Source organism: Pediculus humanus, genomic scaffold (assembly GCF_000006295.1).
Source record: "Pediculus humanus corporis 1103172108318 genomic scaffold, whole genome shotgun sequence".
Taxonomy (NCBI): domain Eukaryota; kingdom Metazoa; phylum Arthropoda; class Insecta; order Psocodea; family Pediculidae; genus Pediculus; species Pediculus humanus.
In genome coordinates, this window is record NW_002987887.1 from 987,054 (window position 1) to 1,005,250 (window position 18,197).

The window sequence follows — 18,197 nt, forward strand, 5'->3', positions numbered from 1 at the left end:
AAAATTAAAATAATTATTAAAGTTGTGAATTATTAATAACATTATTAATTATTAATTATTTTTTTATTAATAAGTAAATTTTTTTTTTGTTTAAACAAACGTGTAAAATAACGCGGTGAAAGTTTTGTACATAGAAATTTTTCTTTTTTTTTTTGGTAGTTTTTAAAAAGTATTCAAAATTTGTTTTAATTAATATTAATATTAATAATAAAATGCAAATAATAATTTATTTTACATTAAAACTAAACGATGATGATGATAATGATGATGTAAATGTATTTCAGATTGATAATAAGTTCCAGACAAATGAATTAATTCCAGGAAGATAAAAATTTTTGTCAAGAATTTTTCCTTTTTTTCTTAATAATTTTTTTCTTCTTTATCCTTATTATTTTATCATTATTATTATTATCCTCGTCGCATTCGTAATTTTCACATCGTCCAGATTTTATATTTTCAAATAATTTCACCATTCCCATTTTTTCCACAGCATCTGTTGGTGTGCTAAAAAAAAACATAATTTGTAACAACAATGGCCGACAAAAACGTTTAAATACATATAAAAAAAATCAAATTTCAATAATTACTATTTTGAAAACTTAACTGCGGTAATAATAATAATAATAATAATAATAATAATAATAATAATAATAATTTAAACATTATAATTTGATGTGTAATTTACAGCGTATAATAATAATAATATTAAAAGTTATGTTAAAATATTAGGTAATAACAATAATAATAATAATAATGGTGTATATTTAAAATTGCAATAACGTTTTTTTTTTTTTTTTTTTTGTAACTATCCTGGAATATTTTTTACGTAACGGTGGAAATACAATCGAAAATGTTTTATTAAATCAATAATACGTTGGATCGAATAATAAATAAAAGAAATATCGATTAATTAATTTAAAAAATACTCACTCGTTAGCCAAATTCCAAAGTTTTTTTTCAAAAATGCTTGCGGATGAATTGTTGTTACCCCTTAGAGCAAGTCGACACAAGATTTTATCTTTGCACTGTTGCAAATTTTCACTCATTTCGATACCGGACTCTTGGAGAAGGCGGTGGATTTCATAGTTTGAAAAATTCATAACGTTCGATTCGATAGATCTGAGTTTTGATGTTTTACCATCTCTAAAAATGAAAAAATAATTAAATAAAATTTTCAAGTGATGTATTAAATACAATTAAGTGATGTGCGTGTGTGCGTGCGCGTTCGCTCAAGTCGAAAAAAGTTAAAAGTGATAAAAAAAAATTTTTACTTACGTTGACGAATTTATATAAATGACCGAAGGTGTCAAAGACGCTAAAATTAATCCGATGGGTATAAGCGCTGTTGCCAAATGTGCTAATTTTTTCCATGAGCTTTTATATTTGTTATCTTTTTGACCATTGTTGCCGTCGACGTCGCTGTCGTCGCCGTGATTTAAGTAATAGTAATGGTGGTCGTTATGTTCTAGAACATTTTGGTGAATCGTTTTATACGGTGATTTATAATACGATAATGATTTTTCTTCATCGTAATGTGATAATGTCGGACGTGAATATGATTCTATTTGATCTTTTACTTGATTAGTGTACCAGTGTCCGTGTCCGTTGTGATTTTCAAAAGTATAAGGAAACGGTTTGAGAACATGGGATGAAAGAGACGGATGTTCAACTTTGACATTTTCACGTACAGGTATGTAACTTTGAGTTAAAAGAAAATTTTTTAAATAATCATCATCATCATCATCATGGGTTTTGATAGGTTTTGCATTGTACAATTCTTTTTGTTCGTAATAATTTTCATAGGGTCTTTGATATTTGTTGAATATATTTAATCGCGGTGGTATTTCACCGTCGTAAAATATATTTTCCGATGTGTTTTTATGATTATCCGGAAAAACAATCGTGGCAGTAGACGATGCATCGATACCACTTTCTAATATGTACGGATGATTTATCGATGTTTCCTCTCTTATGTCTCTTATCACCATTCCATTGTCGATCGGAGTGTCCGTTACGTTATATAATGTTATACCTTCCGTGAAAAATTCCGGTGTTATTTCCGTCGTGGTTCCAACAACCGAATCTTCCGTGTCTAAACCGTGACATCTGTCATCAAAAATCGTTATCAGAGTGACCCATATTAATTTTCGAAACATCTAAAAAAAGGATACAAATAAATGATTTATCAAGGTAACGTTCGCGTAACGAATTCTGGAAAAATCGTGTGAAATTAGTTTAAGCGGGTTGAAGTGTCATTAGACATTCGATGATGACCTTTTAACCATCACATAAACGTATACCCTATTATTAATTTTACGACATGAATAATAATTACGAAATATAAACAATTGATAAAAAATTTTTCGACGTCGGCCATTTTTTTTTTTTTTTTCGAATCCAAAAATGGAAAAATAATAATTTTAATAATAATTTTAAAGAAATTTTAACAAAATGGCGACGACGACGACGAATTATTTATTAAAATTTAAAAAAAAAAAACACGAAAAGAAAATTTTAAATATTTTCTCTCTCTCTCTCTCTCTCTCTCTCTCTCTCTCTCTCCATTTATAATAATACGAAAAGGGCAAAACGTCGTTATTTTTAATTTTAAAAATTTCTCTTTTTTTTTTTTTTTCTTTTTCTTAATACGGTACTCTTTTTTTTTTCAAAATACTTAATACGGTACTAATTTAGTTTCGAAAAGAAAATTTATGAAAATATATTTAAAAAGAAAAAAAATTTCCCAAAAACGTTTTTAACGGTTTTTTTTTCACTCATGTTTAACTGAAGGTTAAAAAAAAAAATTTAGGGCCCCGAAATTACCACGTGATTGTTGTTATAACTAATAAGGCCCAAAAATTATTTATTTATTTATTTAAATAAATAAATAAATAAATTTATAATGATGATGGCGTCGTACGTCATTTAAAAATAAATAAAACAAAAAAAAAAAAATTTTTTTTTAAATTTAAATTTTTAAAAAATCACTTTTTAAATTACGAGTAATAATAATAATAATAATAAATGATTTTGACACGATAAATGATAATAATAATAATAATAAATAAATAAACGACTTCGTAATAAAAATTTAAAAAAAAAAAAAATTTTCTTTTGTAAATCCAGTTCTTATTGTAAAAACACGTTCAAATCACCAAAAAAAAAAAATTAACTTACGTACTTGTAACCAATTAATAATAATAATAATTTTCGTGTACCTACTTTTTTAAGGTTTTCAATTTTACCAAAAAAAAAAACAACCAAGTTAGAAATAAAATAAAAAAAAAAACGTCGTTTTATTATTTTATATATGACGACGACCAAAAAATTTAATTTCGTCGCGCTAAAATTAATCGAAATGGAAAAAACCTTTTCTCCATTGTTTCATTATTCGAAATAAACAAACCGAATAAATTATTATTATTATTATTATTATTCGAATTTTTGAAAAACTCAATGGAAAATTTAATAATAATAATAATGATAATGATAATAGTAGCGGAAGTCGTTTTTAAAAACGGAAGGAAAAAAAAGGAAGAAAAATTTTTTTTTTCACATTTTTTTTATTTATTTAATTTTAGGTTTTTTTCGTGGGGGGGGGAGATGGGGGGGGGTAGACGAAGGAAAGCTTTCTCTCTCTCCGATTTAAATTAATAATTTTTATTTAATTGAATGCGATGATAATGATATTTTTACACGTGGCAAAGTGTTGTTGTTGTTGTCGCTGTTCGCAAATTAAAAATTAAATTTATTAATTTTTTTTTTTTTATTTGAATTTTTTGCTATTTTTTATTTACTTAAACCTGAACAAATGACACAGGTACACAGGGTCATCATCATAATCGTTTTGTATTAAAAACCTGGGGGGGGGGGAAACAAAAAAACACAGGTTTAGGTATTAAAAAAAACAAAAAAAAATGTTGAAAATTTATTTGATATAATTTTTATTTTTTAAATGTTATTGTTATTATTATTATTATTCATAGAAATTTTTTGTTTTTTTTTTTTTTTTTTTAACGTTAATTAACACGCAAATTAAAACGTTAAATTTTACGTTAACAATTAACGTAAATTATGATTGATTAATTTTAAAAAAAAAAAAAAAAAGAAAAAACTTTTTTAAATATTCCGTTATAATTATACATACATAAAGGAAAATGGCGAAGTTGAAAAAAAAAACGCCTGAAATATTTTTAATTATGCAATTTTACATACGTTTAATAATATAAAATTGCATATACGTTAAATCCGTGCCGGTATGGGTTTCAATTCGTTTTCGACTCTCATGAAATTTTCATCCTCTGGAAAATATTCTTCCGGACTCGTTTCGTCGAATAAGAAAATTTTTATGTCGTGCCATAAGAATAATTGTAGTCCCGTAGAATTTTCTGTTAGAAAAAAAAAAAGGAAAAAAATTACCGACTCGCGTTTAATTTTCAAAACGAAAAAAAAAAAAAAAAACAAACGAGCGAGGTTTATTATTATTATTATTATTATTATTATTATTTTCAAGTGACGAATTAGGGACTCGAAAAACTTTCTCGTTTTTTTTTCTTATTTTGTCTAATAGAATAATAATTTTAAAGGAAACATTTGAAACGCATTATTTTTTTTTTTTTTAAAGAATGCTTTCTCTTTAAATAAAGTAAAAACTAAAAACAGACGAAACAAACACAAACGCAAACACAAACACAAACACACATAAAGTAAAAAGTAAAAAAGTTTCAAAAAAATTTATATAAATAATAATAATAATTTAAAAAAAAATGATAATGATGACGATGTGAGTTTTTTTTAATTATGTTATTATTTATTTAAAATGATTTTGTGTTTTCATTCAATCATTCAAGAATTAAATCATTCAATCATTCATTCATTCATTCAGAGACTTAAAGTAACAAACAACACATTTGATAAGTTTACGACTCGTGAAGTTTGAGTCACCTGTTGAAAAAACAAAATATTTAAACATTATTTTATGTTAAATAATAACAATAAATATTTAATTAAATTTAATTAATAATGATAATGATGATTTTTCTATTATTCTCGTGGGGGGAGGGGAGTGGAGGGAGATTTCAATAGGAAACAAGGAAATGTAAAAATTAAAAGAGGAAAATGAGGTCATTTTACGTTTTCCACGCGTTAAAAACAAAACAACAACAACAAAAGAAAACCGTTTAAATTTTAAATTTTAAACGTTGGGGGGCAGGGAGGGGGGAAGGGGAGGGGAAAAAGAAAGTGAAAGGATTTTAAAAAAAAACAATTTTTTGCTTTACTGAACAAAACTAAAAAAAAAAAAAAATTCTCACGCGACATTTTTTTTTTTTTACAAAAAAAAAAAAACAAATCCAAAAAATTATTCTCATACTCCAGTCATATCCGACATACTTTTTTAATTTTTTCTTCAAAAAAAAAAAAAATAAATAAAAATGGCGGTCGGCAATAATAATAAAAGGAAAAAGTGAAAAAAAAAAAATAATTAGCTAATGAAAAATACTAATAATAATGATAATAGTAACATAAATAATGAAAACACTTAACCGCTTTACTTTTTATAATAATTAAACGCCATAAATATCTTTCCATGATCGTTAGTGCGTGCGTGCGTGGCAATAGAAAGACATTTTCTTTTTAAACGAAAAAAAAAAAAAAAAAAAACACAACCGTAATAAAACTTTCTTTTTTTTCCATTTGTTTGTTTGTTACCTTCGATATTTTGCGTTGATACTCGTGGAAACGTGAAAAACACCGACAACAACAGTAAAAAAAAAAATTGTAAACTTTTCATTATTATTATTATTATTATTATTATTATTATTATTATTATTATCCCTAGGAACGAAATAAAATTTGAAATGAAAATGGAAAACAAAAAAATAGACAAGAAAGAAAAAATAGAAAGAGAAAATTTTTTTTTTTTTTATTTTCTTAGTTTTAAATAAGGATAGGGATTATTATTATTATTATTATTATTATTATTATTATTAATATGATAACAAATTTTTTGTTTGTTTGTTTGTTTGTTTGTAAAAAATAATTATGAGCTGTTTTTAAATATTTTATTATCGTAAACAAATTTTTCCTCATTATTATTATTATTATAAACCGTATACGTACTTTAAAAATTTTTTTGTGCTTTTTTTTAAAAAAAAAAAAAAAATTCCAGCAATAAAATAATAATAATAATAATAATAATAAAATTTCCAGTAAGTTTTTTTCTCCATAATTTTTTTGGTCATTATTGTGGGAGAACCTGATGATAAACAAGATTTTCATTAACGGGGGGTCAATCAACTTATGTAAACGTAATCGATAAAGTCGTAAAATTATAACAAATGATCGTTTTTTTTTTTTTTTTCTGCCACGTTTATAATCATTTTAATGCCACGCCTTCCGGTAGGTGAATTTGGAAAATTTGGAAAAATGTCAAAATGAACATTTAATTAATTTTATAAAAATTATCAAAAAACGATCGAAATATTTTTTTAAAACCACCATGTTAATCGTTAAAAAAAAAAAATTTTCTTTTGTCGTGTCATTAGAACTACGTCATCATCATCAAACTTCCGATAAATCCGTAACGTTTTAAATCTTATTTAAAATGAAGAATAAATAAAAAATAAAAAATTCGGACAAACGATATTAATAAATTTACAATTGTTAATTTTTGTTTTGTTTGTTTTGTTTGTTTCGTTTGTTTTGTTTGTTTCGTTTGTTTTGTTTGTTTCGTTTGTTTTGTTTGTTTTGTTTGTTTTGTGTTGTTTTGTGTTGTTTTGTGTTACATGTGAATCATTTTAAATTTTCAACGATTTCTCACGATCGAATATTAAAAACGAAAGGAAAACATTTTAATGAAACAAAAAGAAACAAAAAGAAAAGAAAAAAAAAATTTTCTCGACGCTAAATATTAAAAACCATTAACTGGATAATAAAAATGGATGAAGAGGAGGTGGAGGAGTGGGTGGAGTAGGAGGAAGAAGATGAGAAGAAGTAGGAGTTAAGATGAATGTGGAGGATGCGAGGAGAGAGAAACGCAAATAAAAAAAAAAAAAAAAATTCGTTTAGTTTTTTTTTCATGAGAATGTAGTTCAGGTATTAAAAGTGCGAAATTTTTTTTTTTTTCTTTTTGTACTTAATTACTACACTTTCGCATGTTCAGTTTGTTACTGACCTTGAAAGAGATAAGTATTAAAATTTTTTATGGTTGTTTGGTTGTTTTAAACTTAACCAAAAGTATAAAATTCAGTACATCAGGAAAAAAAAAAAAGAAAAGAAAAACCATCGAAGAATCTAACGAAGAATCATCGAAGAGAATTTGATGAAAATTAAAAACGAACGAACAACAATTATCCAGGTAATTATTATTATTATTATTATTATTATTATTATTATTATTATTATTATTATTATTATTACTATTATTATTATTATTATTATTTATTGAATTTTAAAAAAGAAAATCGATTTGGAATAACGTAATGATAAGTAATTGATAAGTTATCGATACTCGTTACGTCACTCTTCGGAAAAAAATCGATTTTCCACATTTTCCAATAATTTTTACGAATTTTCATGTGATTAATAATAATAATAATAATATTAGGGTGTTAAAAGGAAAATTTTTAACGAATTGATAGGACGAGGAGGAGGAGGAAGCGGAAGTGCGATGATCGTTAATAATTTTTTTTTTTTTGACTACGATTAGTCGTTTGTTAGTCGAAAAAAAAAAATTTACACGACGATAAATTTGTTTGTTTGTTTGTTTGTTCGTATCCATTTTTTAAGAATATTTTCCGTGAGCATTAAAATTTATTATTATTATTCTTATTATTTGAATAATGTAAAAATTTATGAAGAGTCGTAAAAAAAAAAAAAAAAATTTTAATCTTTTGATTATTTTTAGCAAAAAAAAAAAAAATGGCGACTAAAAAGAATTTTCTTTACAGGATGTCATTGAAAAAATTTTTATTGAGTTCGTCGTTTGTGTTTTTCATCATTCTGAACGACGTTGTCGAATGTCATAGATTAATAACGAATCCATATCCGGTTCAAGAATATGATTCGATAGTCGTTTCATCCGATCCTATACGAATAACGGAAAGAAAACAAGAAAATGAAGAAGAAGGAGGAGGAGGAGGAGGAGGGAAAAATAAATATAAAAAATACAACAACGAAAAAGCAAATAAAAGATCATTTAACGATTGTCCAAAAAATGATTTTAAATGTTTGTACGGGTCATCATCAGACGACGGGGAAGAAGAAATCAAAGGACAAGAAAATGGAAATTATTATTATTATAACGACGATTGGAAAAATAATCGGGATCAGGTATCATATTCGCAAATAACAGAAAGTACGACAAATTTAAACGATAATAATAATGATGATAAGAAAAAAATAAATTCGGGTAAATCTTATTGGGATGGTCATCGTCATCATCATAACAATCATGGAAACGGTCACAATACCTACGATGATGATAGAAATAGATGGGTGACTCTGGATCCGGTACCTTGGTCGACGAGTAAAATATCAAAATGGAAACCGAACGTGGAAATAAACGAAACACCGTCACCGTGGTTGGATAATAATCATAACAATCAACAACAACAACATCCGGTTCAACAATTTTGGGTATCGGGTTCTAATTTAAAACTTCAAAAACCTCACACGCAATGGGGTATAGGATCTAATAATGATATAATAACAGACAACAGGCCGAGTAGTTTTCCTAACGATAATAATAATTATTCATACGAACCGCATAATCAAAACGAATTTAAAGAACCATACAGAAGAAGGTATCAGGTATCGTCGGAGTCGACGAATACGAATACTCATCATCATCATCATCCTTCAACGTATCCGAGTTCGGGTAACGGAGAATGGGTTTTGTTATCGACTAAAAAAGGTTATTCGCATCCCCGCAAATCCAACGAAAGGGTTTTATGGTCGAGAAATATAAAACCCATCGATATATCACGGTACCACGAAGAAAATTTAACGGATAAAAAGTACATGCTTATCAATAAGCAAACATTCGGAGGAAGTGGAAAGAACAAAACTGTCACCAACAATGGAGTTGGAATGATTCCGTTACAAATAATTCAAAGGAATCCGATAAAAAAAGGCGGTGGCGAACCTACGAAAACGACAACGAAAAAAATTAAACTTGAAGTTTTACCATCTTTGGAAAGTACCACCCTTAGTTATGGTGGACACGTCGAAGTCGATACGAAACCCGTAAGTTGACTTTTTATTTTTTTAAAAAAAAAAAAAAAGCGGGAAATGATTTTTGTAAATTGATTTTCCAGGTTTACGATAGATTACAAGATGATAAAATTAAAAAATTACAAAATGTTAAAAAAAATAAAATAAGAAAATATAAATTAGTACCTAAAAATATGGTGACCGGAAAAGGGGTGGCACAGAGGAGTGCTTTAACGATAGCAGCCGTTGGTGCGGGTATGATACCCGCAACTATGGCTCTCCTCCTACCCATGGCACTGAGCAGAAATAAAAGAAGCAACAGGTTTCAAGAGGAAATAAATCGTCAGATATTCACTCCGAATGCCTCCCCCAATAAAATGAAAAAATAAAAATTTGGGCGCCTTTTTTCAAAATAAACTTCCGGTAAAACCAAAAAAAATAATAATAACATAACAAATTTTTTTTCCATTCGTTCAATTTTTTTCGCGGTTTTTTTAAAACTCTACTTCCGGTAAAACAAAAAAAAAAATAACCAAACAAATTTTTTATCCATTCGTTCAATTTTTTTCGCGCTTTTTTTTTTTTTAAACTCATCGATTTAAATTTTTAAAAAAAAAAAAAAAAAAGCGGGAAAAATAAAATTCCCTACGAATTTAAATTTTAAAAAAAGGCGCCAAAATTTTTTAAATTTTAAATCAAGTTTAACCGTTAGAATCTAACATTTGTGTCAGACGTCAATCAATCAATCAATCAATCAATTTATTTATTTATTATAATTTATTTATGTATTTATTAAAATAAAAATGGCTTCCTTTTTTTTTGTAATGAAAAAAAAAACTCATTTTAAATATTATCATTATTATTATTTTAAAAAAAAAAATTATATTTATTTATTTATTAATTATATTTAATAAAAAAAAAAAAAAATTACAAAGCGATTAAAGTTTTCATAGAGTGTGTAAAAACATTTAAACGTTTTATTTTTTTTTTTTAAATGGCGCCATTTTATTTTTCAAATGTTTATTTCGCCGCCATTTTTTTTTTTTCAAATGTTTGTTCGACGCCATTTTATTTTTCAAATGTTTACACGCCGCCATTTTGTTTTAACATCACATTCGTTACGAACGCGTCGCGACGAAACGGACGCGATTTTTTTTTTTTTTTTAAAGTGAATAATTTTTTTACAAATTCGACATTTTCCGGAAACAGTTTGAAAAATCGATAATATTTATTATTATTATTATTTATTATTTATTATTTATTTATCGATACGTGATCGTGAATTTTTTTTTTTTTCCTCCTCCTCGAGAATGGGGTGGGAGAAAAAAAATAACGGTTTTTTTTGTGTGTGCGTTGTACGCGTGTGTATTTATAATCCGTTAATTTCCGTTTTATCATTTAATTTCCGGTTTTTCGATTCGTGATATTTTTTCGGTAAGTTTTTCTTACTGTGAAATATTTTATTTGATAATTTCAATTCTTTTTTTGTCGATTTTGAATATTTATCGTTTGTTTGTTTTCCTTCTACTTCTTCTACTTGTTCTTGTTGTTCTTCTTCTTCGGTTAAAAGTGACGTCAGTAAGGGATCATCTTTGAGTGCTGAACGTTTTTCCCTTTTTAAATTATCATTTTCCTCACCGAAAAATATTCTCGACCATGGATTTTTTTTCCTGTTGTATTGCACGGTTGTCGTGTTCGTAAATGATTCGTCTACTTTTTTCTGTATTACGTCTAAATATCTGGAAAACATGTCGGTTGTACTTTTTAAAAAATTTAATCCTAATTTAAGTTTGAATTGTGCCAACCTTCTCAACAATTCCAAAACGGAATTCGTGGGTGATGACGTCGATCCAATGTTGCCATCATCTTCAAAATATGGTTCCGTCGTGTCTTCCGTCGTGGTCGTGGTCGTCATCGTCGTGGTTGTCGGACTCGTGGTGGTCCGAATTTTAACTTCCGTCATCGCGGGGGTTGACGTTTCCGTTTTTGGTGACGCGTTAGTCGTTAATAATTCAAAATTTGTCAACGGGCTGATAATTTCTTCGGAACTTTGTTCGGATATTTTATGATCGACTATAGAATCGATTTCGTTATCCTCATCGTTTTCCATTTTTGTCCTTTTTCTTGCTATCCTTTGTATGTTGTCTCCGACGTTTCGTTTCCTACGATTTTTACTCTCCGATTCCTTTGAATTTTTCGTCAAATCTAAACTTCTCGGACCGGGTTCCAATCGGGAATATTGTTTTAACGGTTCCATAGGTGTCCCTATTCTGTGCCAATTGTTTTGCGATGATGTTTCTTTGCTTTGATCGTTTCCGACTCTGTACAAAGCTTCCGGTTGTTTTTCAATCGTATCGGAATTTAATTTTCCATATTGGGAATTTTTATTCGTATTGTAATTCGTTGAACTGCTTTTCTCACCGGAAACCATACCCGTCGTTTCCGGATAAACGAAACTCGTACCCGTTTCTCTCGTATATACCGGATATTTTTCGTTAAATTCCGAATTGTATTTGGTATCCGTCGTGTCGTAATTAGACGAATAAGAATGTTCTTGGGGATAATTGGCATCGTAGTTTCCGGTTCCTTTGTCCGAATTGTACGAACTACCACCACTTTGCTCCGAGTAATTGGGTGTTTTTATCGTTTCGTATCCTGCGTTCTTCCGATTATAAGAATCCGAGTACGTCGAATCGCCATGCGTGATACCGTATCGACTTTCCTCGGGCATGCCGGACAGCACTTCCCTAAGAAGACTTTCTTCGGATTGCCCACCGTCATTATAATCCCCGCTGTAAGAATAATAGTTGGACGGTGAATATCCGTGACTCGTTTCGTAAGTTCTTCGAAGTGGAACGGTCGAACTGACAAATGGGTTGTAACCTAGGAAGCTAGCCAAACCCGCGGTTAGTGCCACGCCAATCAATCCTAATCCCACGGTCGGTACGATTTCCCTCGACAAAAAATTATAAATTTGACTACCGACGGCCGGAGTCGGAGGAACTTTGGATTCTATCCTCGTTTCCGGTTGTTGTTTCTTCTTCTTCTTATTTTTCTTTTTTTTTTTCATAGTCGATTTCTTTTTTTTCGTCGTCGTGCTTTCCACAGACGTTTCCGTTGTCGATGATGGATTGTTGTTTTCTTCCGTCACGCTCAATCCGGTAAAATCTTCCGTGGATAAGAAAAAATGCGCGGGTAGTGTTTGAGCCGTTTCGCTTTGTTTTTTCAAATTTTCGACTCCATCTTTTTTTTCCGTTCCTCCCTTTTTTTTCGAATCCGTTGTAATTTTTTTCTGCGAGCCATTTTTAATTTCGGTCGTTTTTTGTTTGACCGTCGTCGGCGTATTCGTCGTTGTCGTGGCAGTAGATTGACTCGATATTCCATTTTTTTTTTGTATTTTTACCAATGCTTCCAATGCCGATGTTGAATTCGTTTCGTTTTCTGTCGTTTTTTTAGTCGACGATGTTTTCACCGTTGTTTTTTTCGTCGTTGTAACTTTAGGAGTTGTGCTGGAATTCTTTACCGGTTTTTTAGTTGTCGAAACATTTCCGGTTGTTTTTTTCTTACCGTCGTCGTTGCTGCTGCTGTTGTTGTTGTCCTTTTTACTACTTTTCTTCGGAGACAACGTCGTCATTTCTCGATTATCGCTTAATAATATCCAAGTCGACAAACCGCTTGATGGTGTCGTTGTCAAATAAGATTTCGTTATCGTGTTCTTTTTCTTCTCATCTTTACCAGCAGGTTTAACAACGACAACTTCTGGAATTTTCTGCAATATTTTATTTGGCGGATTCGTGACGATGTCGTCATCCATGACGACGGGTATGGCGATACCTTTTATTTCCGTACTCATTTGAACTTTTTTAGTGTTCGAAGATTTACCCTCGAAAGCGTCGGTAAAGGAAAATTTTTCCGTGCTCGTCATCGTTCCATCGTCATCGTAAATAAACGTCACCGGCATGGATTTTACATCGTCGTCATTTTCCTTCTTATCCGAATTTTTCTCTTTGAAAATTTCTTTCAATTTCGGTGGAGTTCTCATATCGGTTTCGACCATTTGACTAACGGTATCCCCAGATGAACTCGATGATGGTCCCGATGGACCTGAGGGTCCAACGCTGGAAGCTCTCGCAACCGTCGCAATCGCTTCTATGTTAAATGTTGTTTTCCCATTTGAATTTTCCGTTTCCGACACTGGAACCCGTTGTATAATCGGATAAATCGAACTGGAAAACAAAAAATTTATTAACTCCATCATCATCATTTTAAATAAAAATAATATAAATTACAAATAAAAAAAAAAAAAACAACCGTAAGATTAACACGTTATAAACAAATACTTACGCAAACAAATTCCAGAATTTTTTTTTTTTTTTTTTTAATTCTCCATGAATAAAAAACGAGAGAGATAGAGAGATAGAGAGAGAGAGAGATAGAAAATAATAAATTTATTTAACGTTATATTCATTTTATTTTCAAATTAAACATTTTGAAATGTGTTTACAGTTAATTCCTCCGTATTTATGCCAAATATACCGTCACTGACGTAATTTTATTTTTTTTTTTATTTTCAGGTAAGTCTTTGAAATGCACAAGTTTTTTCTTCTCGGTAGTAGGACAACGAACGGGTCAATCATAAAAAATAATAATAATAATAATGATAATAAAATTTGGCGAAAGCTTAAATACATATGAATTTTTTTATAATGAAATAAGTAAAAAAATTTCCGTGACGACGAGAATATGACCGGAATATTCATACATTATGTATACACAATAAGCTTTCGTACAAACAATAATGATAATAATAATAATAATAATAGATTATATGAAGAAAAGTGAAACTTCTTCTTTGGTTGACATGATGAAAAATTAAAATTAAAAAGGTAAGGTAAAAAATTTTTTTTGTGTTTTTCAATGTAATAATAATGGGCGAAAGTCTTTGTGATGATAATTTTCAAACGACTTATGTATCGGGTGCATACGCACAAACGCACGCATGCACGCACAAACACACGCACACAAATTTAAAAATAATAATAATAATTTTTCTCCAGCGGTTTATTAATTAATAATAATGATTAATTAATTTTTTTAAACGACTTGACAAATAAAAAAAAAAAATTAATTCACGTCGGAATTATTATTATTATTATTATTATTATTATTATTATTATTATTATTATTATTATATAAACAAAGGGAAGATTAATCAAAAATTGAATGTAAAGAAAATTATTATTATTATTATTATAATCGCGGTTAGAATGATGATGATGATGATGATATAAACTCGTTGATTTTTTTTTTTTTTTTTTTTTTTTTCATTTATTATAAACGATTCAACCTGACACAAATTTAAATAATAATAAATAGGTTATATATATATATATATATATATATATATATATATATATATATATAGAAAATTAAGGTCGTAGTCGGTTAGTTAAAGGAAAAAAAAACAAATATGGCGTCCGGTAACAACGTTTGAATGTTAAAAATATTTTGCGGCTAATGACCTACCGAACGAAAAAAAAAAAAAAAAAAAATCGGTTTAACGCACGCGGATAAATGTGCGTAAATATCATTTACGATTGCATTTCGTACTCGTAACCCGGTAATTATAAACGATCTTTGTCGTATCGGTCATTACCGCAAGTGTAACAACTTGACAAAAAAAAAAAAAAAAAAAAAAGTTAAATTTTTGAAAGTTTATCGACGAGAGATTTCGAAGAATTTATAAAAAAAAAAAAAATTATATATTTTGCGGTCGTTAATTTTCGTTTGAAACAAACAAACAAACAAACATACAAACGAACGAACAAACAAACGAACAAACATACAAACGAACGAACAAACGTTTTGAAATTTGCGTAAAATCATCTTTTTGTCTTAACAAACCATCCCGCGTAAGGATTCGACGTCATTTTTTTAAAATTTTCAACCGGAAATTTACCGCGACTTCTTTTCGCGCGTTTTTTTTCAAATTTTAACTCTAACTTCCTCCCCGTCGATTTAAACGATCTCACCCATAAAATTTGGGGGAAAAACCAGGATAGAATTTTCGTCCACACATTAATTTTACTCCTTAAAAATATGCTCACGAATGAATTGAAAAAGAAAAAACTAAATAGTTTGTTTAGAGTTGACCAAACGGAATCCAAAATGGCGAAAATTCCAGAGGTACCACTGGAAGGTTTAACGTTTTGATCGTACACGACAACGGGACGGTGACCCCCACCGTTGGGTTTTGTCATAACAACGTTATTCGTTAAATTATTGTTTATGTAAATGTTAATATCTTGACACCCTTCTTTGATGACGTCTCGGTTGTTGTTGTTGTTAATCGAGTTTGTCGTTGTTATCGATACTTTCGGACAATCGGTTTTGTTATGTTTTTTTTTCGTAACGATTTCGATCGGCGGTGTGGATACGTGTTCGAAAACGTCAGAGGATTCTGGATGAATGACGTGCAAATCGTGATTTACCGTTGGATTAAAACCCGATTGGGAATCCCCGTTTCCGTCGTTTGACGGAAGTGATGATGGCGGTTTAAGGGGTCCGTTTAAAACGTGTATAGGTTTCGAAGTCAATGAAAAAACGTTCGGAAATGGATTTTGAACGGTTGGAAAATACGGTGGTGGCATTTCGATTTGTAACGGAAGTACGGGTGGTGACACGTGGGGATTATCGTGCATCGACGGTTTTATCACGTGTAAAGAACTCGTCGTCGAATCGTCCGGAAATGGTTTCGTCAAATCTTCCAAAATGATTATGGAAGGTTTGTCGTCGTTTGTTAGGGGTTTTATGTTGTTCGCGTACGTGTTGTAAAGATCTAGATCCTCGGAATTTTCAATACCGTTTTGATCGTTCGGCCATTTTTTAAATACGTTTGTTTTTTTTATAGTTACCGATACGGGTACGTATTTGATTTCGGGTGTTCCCCCTCCACTGTTATTATTATTAGTATTTTTCTTTTTCAATTTTAAACTTTCGATATTATCGCGTGACATATCATCGATTCTCATATACGCTAACGTATCATCGTCCTTATGTTTAACCCTATACGCTTTTTCATACCTGTTTGTATTATTGTCTAGTTGTTTAACGGCTCTGTACACCGGATATATATTTTTTATATCCACTTCGTGCGGCGGCCTTCCGTAACCGTTGCATACCATACTCGCAACGAATAATATTATCAGCCAATAATTATGAGACATTTTCACTAATACTTATAGCCTGAAAAAACAAAAAAAAAATACAAAAAAAAATTAATTTTTTATTTAAGGGGGAGTGGTGGCGGTGGCGGTAATGGGGGGACTAGTGCGGGGGGGGGCGGGGAAATTTCCGAACCAAAAACGAATGCGATTGGAATTTTTTTTTTTTTTGTTTATTAACACGCTCTATACATAAATATTAATTACAGCGTTATAAAGCCCGTTAGTCTCCTTTTAATTCCTAATAATAATAATAATAATAATAATAATAATAATAATAATTCAAGTCGTGGCAGTAGCTCAATGCAATTATTTACTACAAGTCCGTAATAATTTATATTAATGATGACCGTTAAGTAACGTAACTTTTTTTTTCTTCCCCTCATCCCTCTCCTTCCCCCCCCAAGTTATCAACAGCTCAAAAAACGAAAAAAATTTCAATTTAATTGATTATTATTATTATTATTTTTCGTTGGACCCGACGAATTCGATAAAAACAAAATTTTAATTACTTTAATTAACTTAAATTTTTTGTTCTTTATTACCACAAATTTATTTAACCCGAATTAAAATGGCGGCGACGGTGGCGATGATGATGATGATGATGATAATAATAATAATAAATTTCAAAACGAATTTTTTTTTTAAAGTACTTCCACGCATTATTTATTAAGTGCAACTCGGTGTGTTTTTATTACACATATATTTATCATACGACGAGTGAAATTTTCTTATATTTTTGTTGTTTTTTATGTTTCAATTAACGTAACGGTTCAATTGTTTGCTATAAATGTAACAACGTAATAAATAATAATAATAATAATAATAATAATATAGTTAAAAATTAAAATAATCTTATACAACCCGGAAGGAGGAGTACATTATCATCATCATCACATCAATTATTAAAATATATATATATACGCATTAGTTAATTTTAAAAAAACGCGCGCGCGTCACGTGACACACATACGTTTTCATTATTTTAAATAAATAAATAAATAAATAAATTATTAAAATAATAATAATAATAGTAGATATGTGGAATGACGTTTGGATGCGAGAAATAACGCGTGCGTAAATTTCAAATGTAAAATTCGACTGATTATTATTATTATTATTTATTTTTTTTAAATGACAAATAAATGCGTAATAATAATAATAATAATAATAATAATAATAGAAAGTCTCGGAATGAAATTTATTATTATTATTATTAATTTTTCCGAATGCGAATAGGTCGAAAATAAATAAATAAAATTTGCCAACAACAACAACAACAACCGGAAATTAAAAATTTAATTTATTTTTATGCAATGATTTAGAAAAAATGTTCGAGAACATACTTATTTGTTCGCCACGCACAACAACAACAACAACAAACACAATTTTTCACTTCCTTTAAATAATAATAATAATAATAATAATAAAATAATAATTATCGTTTTGTCGCATTGTTATTATTCTTATTATTATTATTTACATAAATTTTCCACTTTGCGTGTCTCCCCCCCTTCCCCATTTATTTATTTTATTTTACAATCGTCGAACCGTTTAATAATAATAATAATAATAATAATAATAATAATAAATGATACGAATTAATTAAATTACGTAAAAATAATTAAATATCGAATTTTATATATTTTTTCCGGATAGCCACGTGGAAATAGTTTTAAAAAAAAAATGATAGGCGCCAGTCGAAAGAGAGAAAGAGAGAGAGAGAGAGAGAGAGAGAGAGATTTGATAACAGTAATGAAT

At 29.0% G+C, this 18,197-nt stretch overlaps 4 protein-coding genes across 4 annotated transcripts; 1 reads left to right on the forward strand and 3 right to left on the reverse strand.

Moving 5' to 3' along the window:
* Nucleotides 1–926: 926 nt before the first annotated feature.
* On the reverse strand, nt 927–2,156 carry Phum_PHUM603260 (uncharacterized protein; the record flags this gene model as incomplete). The annotated part of the gene is made up of 2 exons (XM_002432829.1): nt 927–1,119; nt 1,276–2,156. 2 exons carry the CDS (start codon nt 2,154–2,156, stop codon nt 927–929), a joined length of 1,074 nt encoding a protein of 357 aa, XP_002432874.1.
* Nucleotides 2,157–7,950: 5,794 nt separating this feature from the next.
* Nucleotides 7,951–9,602, forward strand: Phum_PHUM603270 (asparagine-rich protein, putative; the record flags this gene model as incomplete). Its single annotated transcript, XM_002432830.1, has 2 exons — nt 7,951–9,246; nt 9,318–9,602. 2 exons carry the CDS (start codon nt 7,951–7,953, stop codon nt 9,600–9,602), a joined length of 1,581 nt encoding a protein of 526 aa, XP_002432875.1.
* A 980-nt stretch (nt 9,603–10,582) lies between these two features.
* Phum_PHUM603280 (uncharacterized protein) lies at nt 10,583–13,681 on the reverse strand (the record flags this gene model as incomplete). The annotated part of the gene is made up of 2 exons (XM_002432831.1): nt 10,583–13,439; nt 13,671–13,681. 2 exons carry the CDS (start codon nt 13,679–13,681, stop codon nt 10,583–10,585), a joined length of 2,868 nt encoding a protein of 955 aa, XP_002432876.1.
* A 1,119-nt stretch (nt 13,682–14,800) lies between these two features.
* Phum_PHUM603290 (uncharacterized protein) lies at nt 14,801–16,439 on the reverse strand (the record flags this gene model as incomplete). Its single annotated transcript, XM_002432832.1, has 2 exons — nt 14,801–14,883; nt 15,344–16,439. 2 exons carry the CDS (start codon nt 16,437–16,439, stop codon nt 14,801–14,803), a joined length of 1,179 nt encoding a protein of 392 aa, XP_002432877.1.
* Nucleotides 16,440–18,197: the final 1,758 nt, after the last annotated feature.